Source organism: Medicago truncatula, chromosome 6 (assembly GCF_003473485.1).
Source record: "Medicago truncatula cultivar Jemalong A17 chromosome 6, MtrunA17r5.0-ANR, whole genome shotgun sequence".
In the NCBI taxonomy this organism is placed as follows: Eukaryota; Viridiplantae; Streptophyta; class Magnoliopsida; order Fabales; family Fabaceae; genus Medicago; species Medicago truncatula.
The window spans coordinates 20,086,436-20,103,255 of NC_053047.1; the positions used below are offsets into that span (position 1 = coordinate 20,086,436).

At 36.0% G+C, this 16,820-nt stretch overlaps 1 protein-coding gene and 1 non-coding gene across 2 annotated transcripts; one reads left to right on the forward strand and one right to left on the reverse strand.

Moving 5' to 3' along the window:
- Positions 1-303: 303 nt before the first annotated feature.
- Positions 304-1,691, reverse strand: LOC25496508 (bromodomain-containing protein DDB_G0278469). The gene is made up of 2 exons (XM_024786467.1): positions 1,023-1,691; positions 304-912 (listed from the first exon to the last, which is right to left on the reverse strand). Exons 1-2 carry the CDS (start codon positions 1,689-1,691, stop codon positions 304-306), a joined length of 1,278 nt encoding a protein of 425 aa, XP_024642235.1.
- A 6,757-nt stretch (positions 1,692-8,448) lies between these two features.
- Positions 8,449-8,555, forward strand: LOC120576272 (small nucleolar RNA R71). Its single transcript, XR_005642349.1, has one exon. It is a non-coding gene; the product is annotated as a small nucleolar RNA R71 (small nucleolar RNA).
- Positions 8,556-16,820: the final 8,265 nt, after the last annotated feature.

The window sequence follows — 16,820 nt, forward strand, 5'->3', positions numbered from 1 at the left end:
GAAATTTGAAGTTTGGAGACAACCAATCTGGCAAGATCATTGGTACAGGAACTATTGGTAACTCCTCTATCTCAATTAATAATGTGTGGTTGGTAGATGGTCTTGAACATAATCTGTTAAGTATCAGTCAGTTTTGTGATAATGGTTATGATGTGATGTTTGGAATGAAAACTGCACAGTAATAAAAAAGAATGACAAGTCCATAGTATTCAAGGCAAATAGAGTAGAGAATGTCTAAAATAATGCTACACAACAGAGAGGGAAAAGCTATTGGTAGTCTCACCACATCAGTCTTTGCATGTCTCATGGTTGATCAAAGATATACCTACCAAAATCCATCTTAACTCTAGTGGCAACAACATAAATAAGTATTGCCAAACTTGTTGCAATATTTGAGGTGTGAGTAGTGGGAACCCAATTTGCTGCTCCAATCCTATTGAGAATGGCATACTTCACACTCAGCTTTCCTGATGAGATCTTTCCCTTCTTTGGCCAAGTTCTCACCTTACTAGCAGTGACTTCCCTACTGACTTGATTGTCAGTTGCTTCCAGTTCAGTAATATCTTCTTCAGCCAATCCAAGGAATCTGTTGACAATGTTGGGAGAAAAGTTGACACATTCTCTTCTAGCATACACCTTCTGATATTCCCTACTCAGAGGGTTATCACAGTCTTCAGGAATGTTGACCACAAACTCTTTCACCAGCTTTTCATAGCAATCACCAAGATTGCATACAGTCTTCACAAGTCCAGCTTCTTTGATCAATTCCATGACTTCTTTGATTTTAACAGTCTTTTCACTCAGTTCACTTTGAACAGCTACTCTCCTGTGGTATATGAACTTCCATCTTTGTGTAAACTCAAGAAGATGAAATGAGGTAATGATGTTGAGAGCATCCTCCTCAACTTCATACTCACATAAGATATAATGTTGTGAGCATCCTCCTCAATTTCATACTCAGATTCACTGGAGGATTTAACCTTTCTCTTTTACGAGCTTTCACTTGCTGTCATTGTACTAACTTTACTCCATCCTTTATTAGGACCCACACTTGTAGCCTTAGTCTTGCTTTTGGGAGTTTCAGCTAAAGAGGTAGTTCTTTTCTTAGGGAGTGTGCTAGAAGGAACTACAACTATCCCTTTGTTGCTTCTCAACCTCTTAGCTACACCATCACCATGAGTTTTAGCTAGGGGTATGTCAACTAGGTTCAGTTCTTCAACATCAACCACTTCCTTGTCCTTATCTTCAGTCTCAGAGTCTTCTTCCTTTTCTGTTTCCTTAGAGACCTCTTCAGACTCATCTTCTTCTTCTTCAGAAACAACGTCTTCAGGAGACTTATAAGAGTTTACTACTATTTCTAGAGCATTCTTAACACTAAGGTCCTTATTACCACCTTCAATTGTAGTGACATCAATGGAGTTCCTAGGTTGGTCCAAAGATGTTTCAACATCTGGTCCAACATCCTTACGAGCACCAGTATTATCAGGATCTTGATCATTAAAATCATTGACATTTGTTTCATTACCAACATCTATTTCCATGTTCTTAGTACTATCTATCGCATCATTTAAATCTTCTAACCCTAGTTTCCTACCAGCATCAGGAGAATTGAAAATAAGGGTTTCATCAGGATTACCTATAACAAGACCAGAAGTTGATTTTTCTTCAGCATGAGTTGAGACATCATACATGTCCTTGAGTTCCTCTTTACCCTTGGTTATCTTGGCTTCTTAAATAGAGATATCTGCTTGTGCATTCTTCGAATCACTTTTCTTAATGGATTTTCTTTTAGCAACAGATTTGGGAGTGTTTTTCTTTTTGATTGAAGCAGGAGCAACAGTGGAAATGGGCTTAACCCTTATAGGAGTTGATGCGTCTACATTAGAGACCATCTTTTTATTAGGAGGAATGGTTGATTTGGTTTTCATAATGAACTAGTGAGAACAACAGAGTTCAGAGATAGACGAAAAATGGTGAAGTTTTGTTTTCAGGGAAGGAATGTAAACGGTTTTGAGGCTTTGAGAGAGAGAGAGGAATGCAGACTAGGGTTGTGGGTGAGATGATTGCATTTAGTTGGGAGTTGAAGGAGGAAACGAAAGAAACTTCCTGAAATGGCGTGCACCAATAAGAAGTGAGAGACAGGAAAAATTATTGCACGCCTGTCATAAGTTAACTACTATAACTTCCTTTGTAGCGAAATGTCAAGTCTGTCCCTTAACTTCTCCAATTTTTTTAAATTTTTTGTACATGCATCACGCAATGGATTTTCAGTAGAACTTACCGTTTCAACAAGATTCCTAATAGAGTGATTTTGTTTATTTATGTGATTTTCTTTCACAAGAATTCTTCTCCAATCATTCAAATTGTCACTGTGTGTGCAGTTATATCTTTTACGGATTTCCTGACGTTTTAACCTTTCCACCAACATTTTAGCTTGTTCAAAGAACTGATCCTGATGAAGGGAAATCCACTTATAGCAGTTATTCTTAGATCTAATACCCCTCATTAGCACCTATCCTCCTTGATTAGTTATAAAACATTCAGTTTTGTTAAATTTTACTTCCAGTCCTTGGTCACACAGTTGGTTGATACTAATCAAGTTGGATACAAGCCCTTTGACTAAGAGCACATCTTCCAGTTCAGGTGATTTCTCATTGTATATATTTCCAGCCCCTTGTACTCTTCCTTTGCTTTCATCACCAAAAGTAACATTTCCATGATTACATGATTTCAAATTTTCAAAGAGACATTTTTCCCCAGTCATATGTCTGGAACATCCACTGTCAAAATACCAGATATCACTAGACAATGTTTCCAAGGATGTGTAGGCCATTAGTCCAGCATTGTTGCATTTTGGCCTCCAGTTTTTCTTCACATTCTTTCTTTTATGGTCTTGTGATTTGTGTTCAGATTGATCAAGATAACCATGCAACTTAAAACAGAAAGGTCTTATATGGCCTTTTCTCCTGCAGTAGTGACATATGCAAGTGATAGTTTTTTTTTTTGCTAGGATAGTGTTGTTTTTCAGGATTTTTGATGGGATAAAACCGCAAGTGCACGGTCTTACCGAAGTAGTAAAATATGAGTATCGTTCCGACAGGGAGTTATGAATTCAATTAACTTTTAATAATGATTAGATGAAAGTTTCAAAGGTTAAAAGTTTGGATTTTTAATTATAAGAAAATAAAAGAAAAGATAAAAGCCTTGGAATCATTGGTTCATCCTAATGACAAGTCCTTCACAAACCAAACTATTAAACTTATAACCTTATGTTAGACCTAATTTCTCAAGACAGTTTCTCTTTTGTTCCTCTAGCAACCAAGCCTATTTCGCTGACTTGATTACTATTAGATTTTGGTTCCTTTAACGACCAAGCCTATTTCGCTGACTTGATCATTATTAGTTCCCTTGAAGATCGAAACTATATGTCTCAAAGATTGCAAAGCCTATTTCGCTGACTTTGCAATCTTTGTCTAAATTCACTTGTTCGAATATCAAAACTCCACTTTCGTTTTATGAATTGATATTTGAGATGATGGATAAACAATTATCAAACCCTCCACTTTCGTTTCCACAGTTTGATAATGGTTGATCCATGTTAAAGCGGTGAATTTAGATAAGGAATTAGGGTTACATAAGATTAAGGTTTAAAGCTTGGTTTGATTAGGATTATGTCATTAGACTTATCCAACAATCCCAAGACAAGAGAAGTCTACTCACTGACGTTCATCGTAGACAAGGAGAAGAAGAGAGAAAGCATAAAAGTAAATAACAATAAAGGAAATGAACTTTTATTAGAAAACAATTGTCACATATTGCATTCCAAGAAAAGATGAATAATTGTGATGGCTAGCTACTCTATTTATAGCACACATTTGACTTAAAATCTAAGCAAGTATATTCTAAGAATATTCCACGAGAGATTGCGCGCTAAAATAGAATAGCTCAGAATCCAAGCAAAAGCAGCAAAAGGTGTTCTGGAGGGTGGCACGGCCGTGCCAAGGCTAGCACGGGCCGTGCCAGGCTTCTGACTTGTGGGAGACGTATTTTGTCTCTCAATCTTCATATTTTCGTGTCCAATCGGCTCCAAATCCCTTTCTTTTGCTCCAAGATTCAATCCATCCAATATTCTTTCCTGAAATATAATAAATTGCAATTTAAAGTAAACTATCCTAAAAAGGAAATAATACTAATATAAAATTATATAAAATCTAAATAAAACTAAACTAAAAAGCATATTAAAATAGTATATAAATGACTCATCAAACTCCCCCACACTTGAATCTTTGTTTGTCCTCAAGCAAAAGGCATAAACATAGTAGCACTAACAGTTATATCAAATGACAATTTCAATTAAAGCACATGTCTCCTCAAGGGCTTAAATCCCAAATGTACACTAATCACAAACTCAAGCATTTCTTATAATTTTTATTCAACCCAACGATCAAGTTTCAAGTGAGTGTGTGTGTGAAGTCCAACCCTTTTCTTGCTCCTGTATAAGATAGGCATTATGAGGAAACATGGTCTAATCCTAGCACTAAACCAACCAAGAAAGATTCCTTCTATAATTCATATAAGAGAGATGGAAGTATTTGAGGATCTTTGTTCTTTGCCATTTGCACATTTTAAGTTCTTTATTTAAGGAACAACATCTTCACGTAGGAGGTCGGAGGGCCTACCCCCTTCCCCAATCTAGATCCAATGGTATCCCTTAAAACATCATCTTCACGTAGGAAGTCGGAGGGCCTACCTCCTTCCCCAATCTAGATTCAATGATGCTTTTTAAAGTTTTTTTCTTAAGATATCAATCATCTTCACGTAGGAAGTCGGAGGGCCTACCTCCTTCCCCAATCTAGATTCAATGATGAGATCTTTGGAATTTATTTGGCTTTTGGCTTTTTATGAACTCCCTTATACTAACTTATACTACTGGCACTTTGAGAATCTTTAAAGGTTAATGCACCACTAAGATTAAAACGCGTTTCCTTAAAATACCTATTCATACATTTACTCAAGGGAAGCAACTTTTGTGTTTTTCTCATTGGAGAATTTTATTCACTTTAAAACAAGATGTGGGTATATCAAGAAGACTTAGAACACAAGAGTTTGCTTTCATGTACAAGAATCAACAAAATAAGAGGAGACAATGAAAATTTTTGTGTCATGATATTTTCAATAAAAATTAGCTACTTAACCATGCCTTTTACAATAAAACAAAACAAAAGAATAAAGTTCAAGGGAGTTTGGAAACACTACGACTAAAGACACTTTATTAGGCTCCCCCACACTTAGGAGAAGCATTGTCCTCAATGATTCAAAATAAGAGAAATGAAGAAGAAGAAGAAGAAGAAGAAGAAGAAGGAGGAGGAGGAGTAGTAAGAGAAGAGAGGAAGAGGAAAGCCCACATTTTTCATTGAGTTCTATAGGTAGGACCTTGGAGGTGAAAATGGTGCATCATGTTCCGAAGTATTTGGTTATTTTCTTCGGATATGCGGTTGCCCCTTAGGACATAATTCCTTAGTCCCGACAATTCAACACCTTGCCTTAGTTGCTTGGTGCTTATCCTCTAGTCCTCGGTATGCATCCATGCCCATCTTGCATTTTCATTTGTTTATCCGGCATCATGGTCATGGTGCTCCTCATCATGGTACAATTGTGCACCTTCCTCTTCTTGGTGAAAATGTGCATCTTCCTCGCCTTCATTATCGTGTTCTTCATGTACCTGTGGATCATCAACAACATAAACAAATTTTCTTCCACCTCGGTGTTAGTCCGAGATGGGTTAGAAAGTATAATCAAAATAGGCACATTGAGTTTGAGTGCGTAGGACATGGGTGGATGGGGCTTAATGAAGTTCATAAAGATAAGGGTCTTTATGTTAAGCCTATTGTTTCCCTCAATTTTGGTAATCCCTTGGTCCTCACCCACTCCCAATTGCCTAGCTATGTATGTGATGATACCACCCACAACTATCTCTCCCGTACTATCAAACCTATTACCTTCATGGGAAAGGTAATCAAGCAAGTAAAAGCATGTGTTAACGAGGTGGTTGTTAAGCATGGCCCACGACATGAAGAGTTCATCCGTCCTAGTGTTCCTCAATTCGGTCCTACCCCAAATAGTGCAAGTCATTACCCTTTGAAGGTACCTAAGCACCGGGTTGTGAATATGGCTAGCTTTGTTTGAACGTGTGTTAAATTGCCTAAGGTTGGTGATATGTTCCCAAAAGGTGGCGGGTTGATAGTCAACCGGCTTAAGACTTTGATCCCAAGAGTCGTGGATGAACCCCGTGTTAGCGAAGCTCATCTCATCACAAAAGTGTTGGAGAGACATCTCGTAATCAATGTTCATAAGCCGGAAAGAGATTCTATGATTAGGGTTATCAAAATTCATCCTATCCTTTGTAAAAATGATAGAACTTAAAAACTCAGGTGAAATTTTCATAACCCCGCATAGGTCTTAACATAGCAACCCACCCTAATCGTCTTAGAAATTTAAACACATTGTCACTAAGGCCTAATGTAACCAAGTCATAATTATCAGGGTACCTGCAAGGATGTAAAGGTTTAGAGATGAGATTTATATACCTATCCTTTTGCTTGTTGTCCTTGAATATTATGCCATGATTATTTGCCGGTACTTGCTTCTTTGGGGGAGGTCCTCTTGAAGATGTTGCAACTTCTTTTCCACTTCTTTTGGAAGCCATAGCCTTGATCTTGGTTGGACTTGGTGTGGTTGTGGTGAAGGTTTAAGTGAGTTTTAGGAGTTGGTTGATGGAGGTTGTGAATTTTTTTGGATTGGGTGGATGAAAGTGGATTTTGTATGGATGGTTGCGGTGGGAATGGTTTTTGTGGTTGAATTGGGTAAGAAATTTTGTGAATTGGTGAATGTTTGATGGAGATGTGGAGGTTTGAGGTTTTGTGGTTATGGAGGTTTTAGAGAGAAGTAGGAGGGATGAGAGGGGTTTGGTTTGAAGAATGAGGGAAGAAGATGAAGGAAAATGAGGTTTAACCTTACCTGAGGTCAGGCACGGCCGTGCTGAGTTTGGCACGGGCCGTGCCAAGTTCCTGGAGTTTGGCCTGGTTTTGGAAGGGCAAGGTCTGGCACGGCCGTGCCAGTGTGAGCACGGGCCGTGCCAAGGTTCTGGAGACCGGGACTTCAAAAATTTTCTTTTTCTTGAATCATAGTCGGACAATTACCTACAAAACAAATAAAAACAAAACACAACAAAACAAAAGCAGTTAAATGCGTGGGTTGCCTCCCACGAAGCGCTTCTTTATAGTCATTAGCTTGACGTTCAAGAGGTTTCTCTACCCTATACCCAATCTTTCCCAAAGGGATAGTGGCGTCAACCTGGAATTCTCTCCCAAATCACACATGGCTTTCTCAATGCTTTCGGATCCTATGACACAAGGTATGGGAAAATTTTATGGATTCTTAAGTTTAGATGATAATTTGGTTGGAAGTATTTCAATAAAAATTCTAAATTGGTCATCTAACTTTGATTTGACAAAACCTTGTGTTAATGGATTTTTAGGCTCATGAGGTGGTGAAACAAATGGCTTTTCATTTTCTCCTATAGTTTTCTCACTTTGAGGCTCATCACTTCCTATCTCTCCCTCATTGTTCTTAATTGTCACAACGGGGTCCTCTAATTGGTTACCATCCCTAAGAATAATAGAACTTATATGGACTTTGGGGTTGGTTTCAGTTTGACCTGGAAAGATCCCGGTGGTTTGAGAGGAAGTAGTCACGTGTTGGGCCACTTGAGAGATTTGGGTTTTGAGTATCTTATTGTGAGTTGCTATGGAGTCTACCTTGGATGTGATTTTGGCAAGAGAGTCATTCAAAAATCCTGTTTGGTTTTTAAGCTCTTGGAGTTGCTTGGATTGATTTATAACATAATTTTCCATTAAAAGTTCCAAGCTGGATTTTTGAGGGACTCTTTGGTTGTTTGCATAACTGGGTGGTGTTGCTTGTTGTCCAAAAAGATTTTGAGGGGTTTGATAAAAAAAGTGGTTGTTTCCAAACCCTCGATTATATTGAGCATAGTTTACTTGCTCAGGACTTCTAATAACACTACCTAGTTGGCAATCAATGCCAATATGACCAAATACACCACAAACTTCACAAGGAGGTGATACAGGAGCAGGTGTGACAACACTAGTATTCATTGTATCAAATTTTTGTGTCAGTGTGTCAACCTTAGCAGTTAGATGATCAAGGGAGGAAATTTTGTACATACCTGCCTCTTTTTTAGAGGGTGAAGAAGCAGTGATGACTCTCTCACTTGTCCACTGATAGTGGTTTTGTGCCATGCCCTCGATCAAATCATATGCTGCTGTGTAAGTTTTATTCATCAAAGCTCCACCTGCAGCTGCATCAACATAGATTTTTGTGGTATACGAAAGACCATTATAAAAGGTGTGGATAATAAGCCACTTCTCTAAACCATGATGGGGGCAAAGCCTAAGCATTTCTTTGAAACGCTCCCACGCATCGTAAAGAGATTCACCATCTTTTTGAGTGTATTGAAAAAGCCTCGCCCTGAATTGAGCGGTTTGAGAAAGGGGAAAGAATTGGGCAAGGAAAGCTCGCCTCATTTGGTCCCATGAAGTGATAGAACCAATAGTCAATGAATGAAACCAAGCACTAGCTCTATCCCTTAAGGAAAAAGGAAAGAGGTGCAGCCTTACGGCCTCTTGGTTTGCCTTCAAAGTTCCACTGAGTTTTAAAAAAATTGAAACATGAAGATTCGGATCCTCAGTGGGTGATCCGAAAAATTGATTTTGCTGCACTAGGTAAATAAGTGCAGGCTTTATTTCAAATTTACTACCCTCAACCGTTGGGTACACAATAGCATCGTACGGCTCATCTGAAGATGTGATTGCATACTCTTTGAGAGCACGTTTCTCATCCATGTCGTTATTATTGTCTTTGAGCCATGCCTGAAATCAAAACGGTTAAAGATAGAAAATAAAAAATAAGGAGAAAGGGAGGGAGATATATATATATATATATATATATATATATATATATAAAATAAAAATAAAATAAGATAAGGAAATAAAATATATTATAAATATATAAAAAAATAAAAAAAATAAAAAGGTAAGAAAAAGGAAATAAAATATTTTATAAATATATGTATATATACTATTTTATATATATATATATATATATATATATATATATATATATATATATATATATATATATATATATATATATATATATATATTTATGTGCTCGCGATTTTCGGATATCAAACCATTAATTGATTTGAATCGTCAATCTTTGAACTCTCAATTTTTATTCGTGGGAAGGGAAAAAATGAGTAAAAACCCTTATCGAGACTTTGGATTCGGGGGTTGGTTTCGAATAGGGAAGGTGTTAAGCACCCTAAACGACTTCGGTATTCCGAAGGAACCGCTTACCTAAATTATCTTGTGCTAAATTCATTTGGCTTACTTGAAAAATTATTACCTAAAATCTAAGTGAAAGAATGGAGGGAGAAGAAGTATGTTTTTGGTTATTTTGATTTGGAAGGACAAGTCCTCTGCCTACGTACCCTTTTGGGAAAGGGATCAAAACCGACGTAGTTCCACTCAAAAATTTCTTTGGTGGGTTAGGTTGATTTTAAGATTTTTTTGAAAATGGTTTTAAGAAGAGAAAGAGGCCTCAAGGCTTGAGATAAAAGAAATGAGTGAGGTTGATTGATTTTAAATTTTGAAAATGATTGAAGTTGAATTAAAATTGATTGAGAATTTGATTAAGAAAATAAAGGGAAAATGTTATTAAGAAAATGATTTTTGAAGTTTCGCATATTCGATTTTTTTTTGAGAAAATGATTTTTCTAAACTAACGGTGAAAACCAACGTAACATCGTAAAAACTAACGGAAAGCGGTAAATAAAATGTGGTAGTGTCGGTGCATGTGTCGGTGCTTGTGTTACCTAGATTATTACATCAATTCCTAAATACAACCCTAAGGCCTTTATGCCAAAATAAAAATGCAAGAAATAAAATTACATCAATTCCCTATTTATACACACTAAATCAATGACAAAATAAGATGATGAGAAAATTAAATGTGCATGCTATGATTCAAGACAAAAATTAAATCGTTAGTAAGCATAAGAAATATCATGGTGAATGAGACATAAGAAATAAAAAGCAAGGAATAAAGACAAGCAACAATTAAGATCATCATATAAGAAATAAATAGAAAATTTTAAAAGAAAACAAATAGAATGGGTTTTAAAAATTAGAGAAAATTAAGATAATAAGAACAATATTTTTGGAATTTTTAAAAGCATTAAAATGTCAAAAAAAAGTGTAAAAAGTATTAAAAAATGATAAAGAACAATTAATTAAAAAAAAAAAAACAAAATTGGCTCAGCAGGATCTAATCTGGACCGTTGGATGAATCCAGAGGTCCAGATCTGAATCCCAAGATCTCATCACAGCCATAGGATCTAAGATCCAACGGTTTTAAAAATAAACAGAAAAAAAGGAAGGATATACTGGAAGCACAGTGACCGTCAGATCAACGATCTGACGGTTCAAACAGAAAACACACCACAGTCCATACAGCAGAACACACACAGGATTTAAAGACAGATCATACGGTAGCCGTCAGATCAAGGAATGACCCAGATCTGATGGCTACTAACGCGATGGAGCATCGTATGGTTATGAGTACGCGCGCGTGTGATCCGGCAAAAAAGAAATTACTATAAAAGCAAGTTTAACAAAAAAATCAACACAACTCTAAAACACTTCTCTCTCTAAGTTAAACTTAGAGAGAGAAGCTCTCCCCTCCCTCAAGAACAACACGGCCGGAGAAGATGAAGAGGGGCGGCCGGAGCTGCTCCGGCGTGGTGGTCGGCCGGAGCGCCGCCGCGCCGGAGTTTTTTTTTTGCTTTTTTTCGAAAATTTTTGCACCAAAACAATCCTCTTCCCTTCCTCTACTCAAATCTAAACTCATAATTTCTAAAACATGCACCAAAAATCCTAGATCTACAATCTTAGCTTCAAACAAAACTTCATACAAAATAACCAAAAACACTAGCAACACTACACAAGAGGTGGAAAGGATCAAAAGTTACCTCTAATGGAGAGCTTCACGTTTTTCTCCCCTTTCTCCGGTTCGTTTTGCTCTTCTCCGGTCCGTTTCCCCCTTGCTCCGGTTCGGCCTCCTCTTCTTCCTTTCCGGTTCGTTTTGCTCTTCTCCGGTCCGGTCCGGTTTTGATTGCTTCGGTTCGGTTTTGGCTTGTTTATGCTTGTTTGTGATTTGTGTGGTTATATGAATGGATTTGAGGTTTTGTCAAAGTTTTGGTGTTGCTGGATTTTTCCTATGAACCCATGAATGTTCTTCTTAAACTCATGCTATTTTTTTTGTAATTTTTGTGTTTGATTTGAAAAAGGGTTGGAAAAGTAGAAAATTAGGGTTTGTGAATTGATGCTGATTTTTTCTGACATGAACAGTGATTTTTTTTGGACCCATTTCTCAATGATTGACAGTGTATTTATAGTGACAAAATAGGGTTGACTCTGGTACAGATCAAAGACCAAAATACCCCTGTTGGAGACTTGGGGATAAAGACTTAACAAATAAAAAAAATAAGAAAAAGGAAAAGAAAAGAGGAAGGAAAGAAAGAAAGTTCACGTGACTTTCTTTTCTTTGTTTTTTTTTAAAAAAAAATAATAATAAACAGAAAAGAAAAATAAAAAAAATAAAAAAACAAATAAAATAAAAATAAAATATTAATTAATATAAAAAAAAAGTCCCTTCGAAATTTGACATGAGGTACTTCAAAGTATCCTCCCTGCCGAAATTTCGGTTGAAATGATTAAAAAGACACGACTTTGAAAATACAATTAGACCTTTTAAAATGACTTGACTGTTATGACTAAAACTTTTAAATATAAAATGCGTCTAAAAGTTATAAAAAAATACAGATGAAGTGATTTTAACTGTTGTAAAAAGCGAGCAGAGACTTAAATGCAAGATGACAGTTTTTAAATGATTAAAGACGAAAAACACGAGTTTTAAATGGTAAAAAAAAAACGAATAAAAGAGCAGGTGGACTATTATAAAATATGGACAAAAAAGATTTCAAATGGTCCAAATTTGGGGTATGACAATTTATATTATATATATATATATATATATATATATATATATTTTTAGACTAACCACTATTAAAAAGTTAATCAAATTACAATAACTCCCCGGCAGCGGCGCCAAAAACTTGATGGGATAAAACCGCAAGTGCACGATCTTACCGAAGTAGTAAAATATGAGTATCGTTCCGACAGGGAGTTATGAATTCAATTAACTTTTAATAATGATTAGATGAAAGTTTCAAAGGTTAAAAGTTTGGATTTTTAATTATAAGAAAATAAAAGAAAAGATAAAAGCCTTGGAATCATTGGTTCATCCTAATGACAAGTCCTTCACAAACCAAACTATTAAACTTATAACCTTATGTTAGACCTAATTTCTCAAGACAGTTTCTCTTTTGTTCCTCTAGCAACCAAGCCTATTTCGCTGACTTGATTACTATTAGATTTTGGTTCCTTTAACGACCAAGCCTATTTCGCTGACTTGATCATTATTAGTTCCCTTGAAGATCGAAACTATATGTCTCAAAGATTGCAAAGCCTATTTCGCTGACTTTGCAATCTTTGTCTAAATTCACTTGTTCGAATATCAAAACTCCACTTTCGTTTTATGAATTGATATTTGAGATGATGGATAAACAATTATCAAACCCTCCACTTTCGTTTCCACAGTTTGATAATGGTTGATCCATGTTAAAGCGGTGAATTTAGATAAGGAATTAGGGTTACATAAGATTAAGGTTTAAAGCTTGGTTTGATTAGGATTATGTCATTAGACTTATCCAACAATCCCAAGACAAGAGAAGTCTACTCACTGACGTTCATCGTAGACAAGGAGAAGAAGAGAGAAAGCATAAAAGTAAATAACAATAAAGTAAATGAACTTTTATTAGAAAACAATTGTCACATATTGCATTCCAAGAAAAGATGAATAATTGTGATGGCTAGCTACTCTATTTATAGCACACATTTGACTTAAAATCTAAGCAAGTATATTCTAAGAATATTCCACGAGCGATTGCGCGCTAAAATAGAATAGCTCAGAATCCTAGCAAAAGCAGCAAAAGGTGTTCTGGAGGGTGGCACGGCCGTGCCAAGGCTAGCACGGGCCGTGCCAGGCTTCTGACTTGTGGGAGACGTATTTTGTCTCTCAATCTTCATATTTTCGTGTCCAATCGGCTCCAAATCCCTTTCTTTTGCTCCAAGATTCAATCCATCCAATATTCTTTCCTGAAATATAATAAATTGCAATTTAAAGTAAACTATCCTAAAAAGGAAATAATACTAATATAAAATTATATAAAATCTAAATAAAACTAAACTAAAAAGCATATTAAAATAGTATATAAATGACTCATCAATTTTGCAACATTATCTTACTTGAAGAACTAGTATTACTTCCTGTAGCAACACCACCATTGATGTTCTGCTTTTCTTTTCTCACCATCCCATGGTCTTCTGGAGCATAAGCAAAGTGGCGGTTCTGTTGTTTCTGATTCAAAAGATTGTAATCAAACCCAATACCATCTGGATTTTCTTTAACTTGTCCTTCTAGAATCTCATCTAGAGCACTAGTGCCAGTTGTCATCATTTTCACCTGTTTCTTGATATTTTCCAGTTGAGATTTCAAGAGTCTTACCTTTTCCATAAGTTCAGATATGTTTTCCAAATGATTACTTCTTTAAGCCAATAGTTGACTATTTACCTTCTTTTGTTCTTATAGCATCTGGAAAATCTCTGCACTTTTGGCATAAAATCCTTTGTAGGAACTAACTCTTCATCACATGATTCTGTGTCATAAGAGACTCTACCAATCATGGCATTTATCTATTTAGTGATATTGTTTTGTATATTTCTTTCTGAAGCATCTTCATTGGAACACGAAACAATCAAGCTTTTCTTTTGTTTCTTAAGAAAAGTGGTACATTTTGTCCTAAGGTGACCATATCCTTCACATTCATGACACTGAATTCCTTTGGAATCATCAGTTCCTTCTTTGTTCATATCATCTAGTTGCTCACTAAATTTGTATCTGATGTTCTGACAATTTGACCTGGGTTTCCATTCAGCTTGTTCCAGAACCTTGTTGAATTGTTTTCCAAAAAGTACAATTGCTTCAGAGAGTATTTCATCATATTCATACTCTTGCTGAGAATCCTTAGTATCATCGTCTGAGACAGAAGCAATTTTTTCTCTTTCTTTTCTTCCCTGTTACTGATCATGATTTCAAAATTCTGAAGAGATCCAATTAGTTCATTAATCTTCATAATAGGAATATCCTGAGCTTCTTCTATAGTAATGACTTTCATGTCAAACCTCTTAGGTAGAGATCTGAGGATCTTTCTTACAAGTTTTTCATCAGGGATTTTTTCTCCAAGTGAGTCAAAAGCATTGGCAATATCAAGAATATTTAGGTAATAATCTTGTTTGTTTTCATCCTCCAGCATTCTTAAATTTTCAAACTTAGTAGTAAGAAGTTGCAGTGTTGTATTCTCTACCTTAGTCGTACCTTCATGTGCTGTTTTGAGAATAATCTCCCAGGCATCCTTGGCCACAATGCATTGCTGGATCAGTCTGAAGATATTCTTGTCTACCCCATTGAATAAGGCATTCCGTGCTTTGGAGTTTCCAAGAGCCAGTTCATCTTCAGCAGCAATCCATTCTTCTTCTGGTTTCAAGACAGTTGTCCTGTTACCATCTGCATCAAGTGCCACAGGATGTTCCCAACCTTTCAGAACTGCCTTCCAGGTTTTGCTATCAATGGATTTGAGAAAAGCACTCATACGTGATTTCCAGTAATCATAGTTTGAACCATCCAACAGAGGGGGTCTGTTTACCAATCCACCTTCCTTGTCTATAGTGCTAGAATGAAACTTCACTGGAGCTCACCCTAAAAACGGCAGGGTGCCTTCTTTGATGCCAATTGAAATTCTAGTGCACTTGTTTTAATATGTTCTGTATGATATTTTAACATTTGCAATGTTACGATCAATGTTCCAACACACAATAAAGATTCTAAACTTGCATGAACATGATACAAGAGCAGAATACATAAAGACTCAAAACCCTAAAAATCTAAACTTTTTAGTATTACGGCTTGAATGAACAATTAGGTCTTGAAGTCTTCCTTATATACTGAAGCAGCTTGGGCTAGATACTTAGTTGGGCTTCAGCACAAAGCAGATCGGTTCAGCTAATCTGCAAAACAAGAATCAGAAACAAATAGGGAAAGTCCTAAAATGTCGGAACATTTATAGTATCGTTCCAACCAATAATAAATATTTCCTAAAATATAAAATCTACTTTAGAAATATTCCACAGCTGATTCTTAGAAGATATGCGTGTTGCTTGATCAATAATATAAGGAAATATTGTTTCCTTAAACAATGAAGGGCGCACGTACATGTAGGCATGAGCTCAGGCACACTGAACCGTGCCAAGATGTTGGAACATCGTATCCAACATCTTACAAACATGCCTAAACACATGTTGGAACGTTCCAACTTACACATCAAGAATATTTGTTTTAGAAACAATTCAGCCAATACAAATACCCAACACAGTAAACCAATTTCCTACTTCTCACTACATGTTATCCTTATAAAATCATTACCGTTGAAGTTTTAAATTATGAATCAATGGCTAGAATTGAATTTGGATATGATACACAAAAAGTTTCATTTGTGTATCCTAAATGCCACCCATTCAAACTATTAATTGTGCCAACCTTTAGTATGAGTTATTTCCACATCTAACATGACACTAATCAATTAACCATTTAAGAAATTAGTGACACCAAGTGGCTGAGAATAAACACCTAAAAAAGAATCTTTATCATCTCTAAAGATTTCAACACAAGCAGTTATGCCATCAAAGCCTCTAGAAACACCATCAGTGTTACACTAGATCCAGTACATGGGAGGAATAATCAAATCAACCTTAATGATATTAAAAGCATTGGGGACATGACATGTTGTCCCAAAAGATTTGAAAATTTTGAACCCTTGAATAGAGGAGTTCATTGTACCTTTGGAAATATTTGTAGAGATAATGACATCATTCTTGATCCTATGCAAGAGATGATTTGTATCCAACCTGACGTTAACAAACTTAATTTTCTCTAGGAAAAACCTAACAATCCAAATAATGTTAGTAATAGCAGAGATAATGAAGTCTTTTATATGAGACCTCCACTCAGTGGCGGATCTTAAGTTTCTTTCTTGGGGGTGCCAAATATTTATGAAATACATTAAAAAGTTTAAAAAAGAATACAATATTGTAAACTAGTGTGGTGGTACAATTGCTTGACGAACATGAAGGATGCTGGTTTAAATCCCACTATGACCATTTTTTGTATAAATATGAAGAATTCTCTAAGTAATATAAATAGAGGGTGCCATGGGGATCGAACATGCGACCTTTAAATAATTGAGAGATTGCATAACTGCTGCAACACCAACATGTTAGTTGTAATATCATGCCAAATATGATATTTATCTAAAAGCTGGGGGTGCAGTGCCACTTGTGGGTCTCTGAAGAGATCCGCTCCTGGCTCCACATTCTTTTAATGATGGAAAGTGAAATGATTGGATATGAGAGGTCCAAATTCATCTCAATCATGGCAAAGATCATGGTTGCAAATACTGTGAGAAGAAACTATGATTGGGAGATTGCATAACTGCTGCAACACCA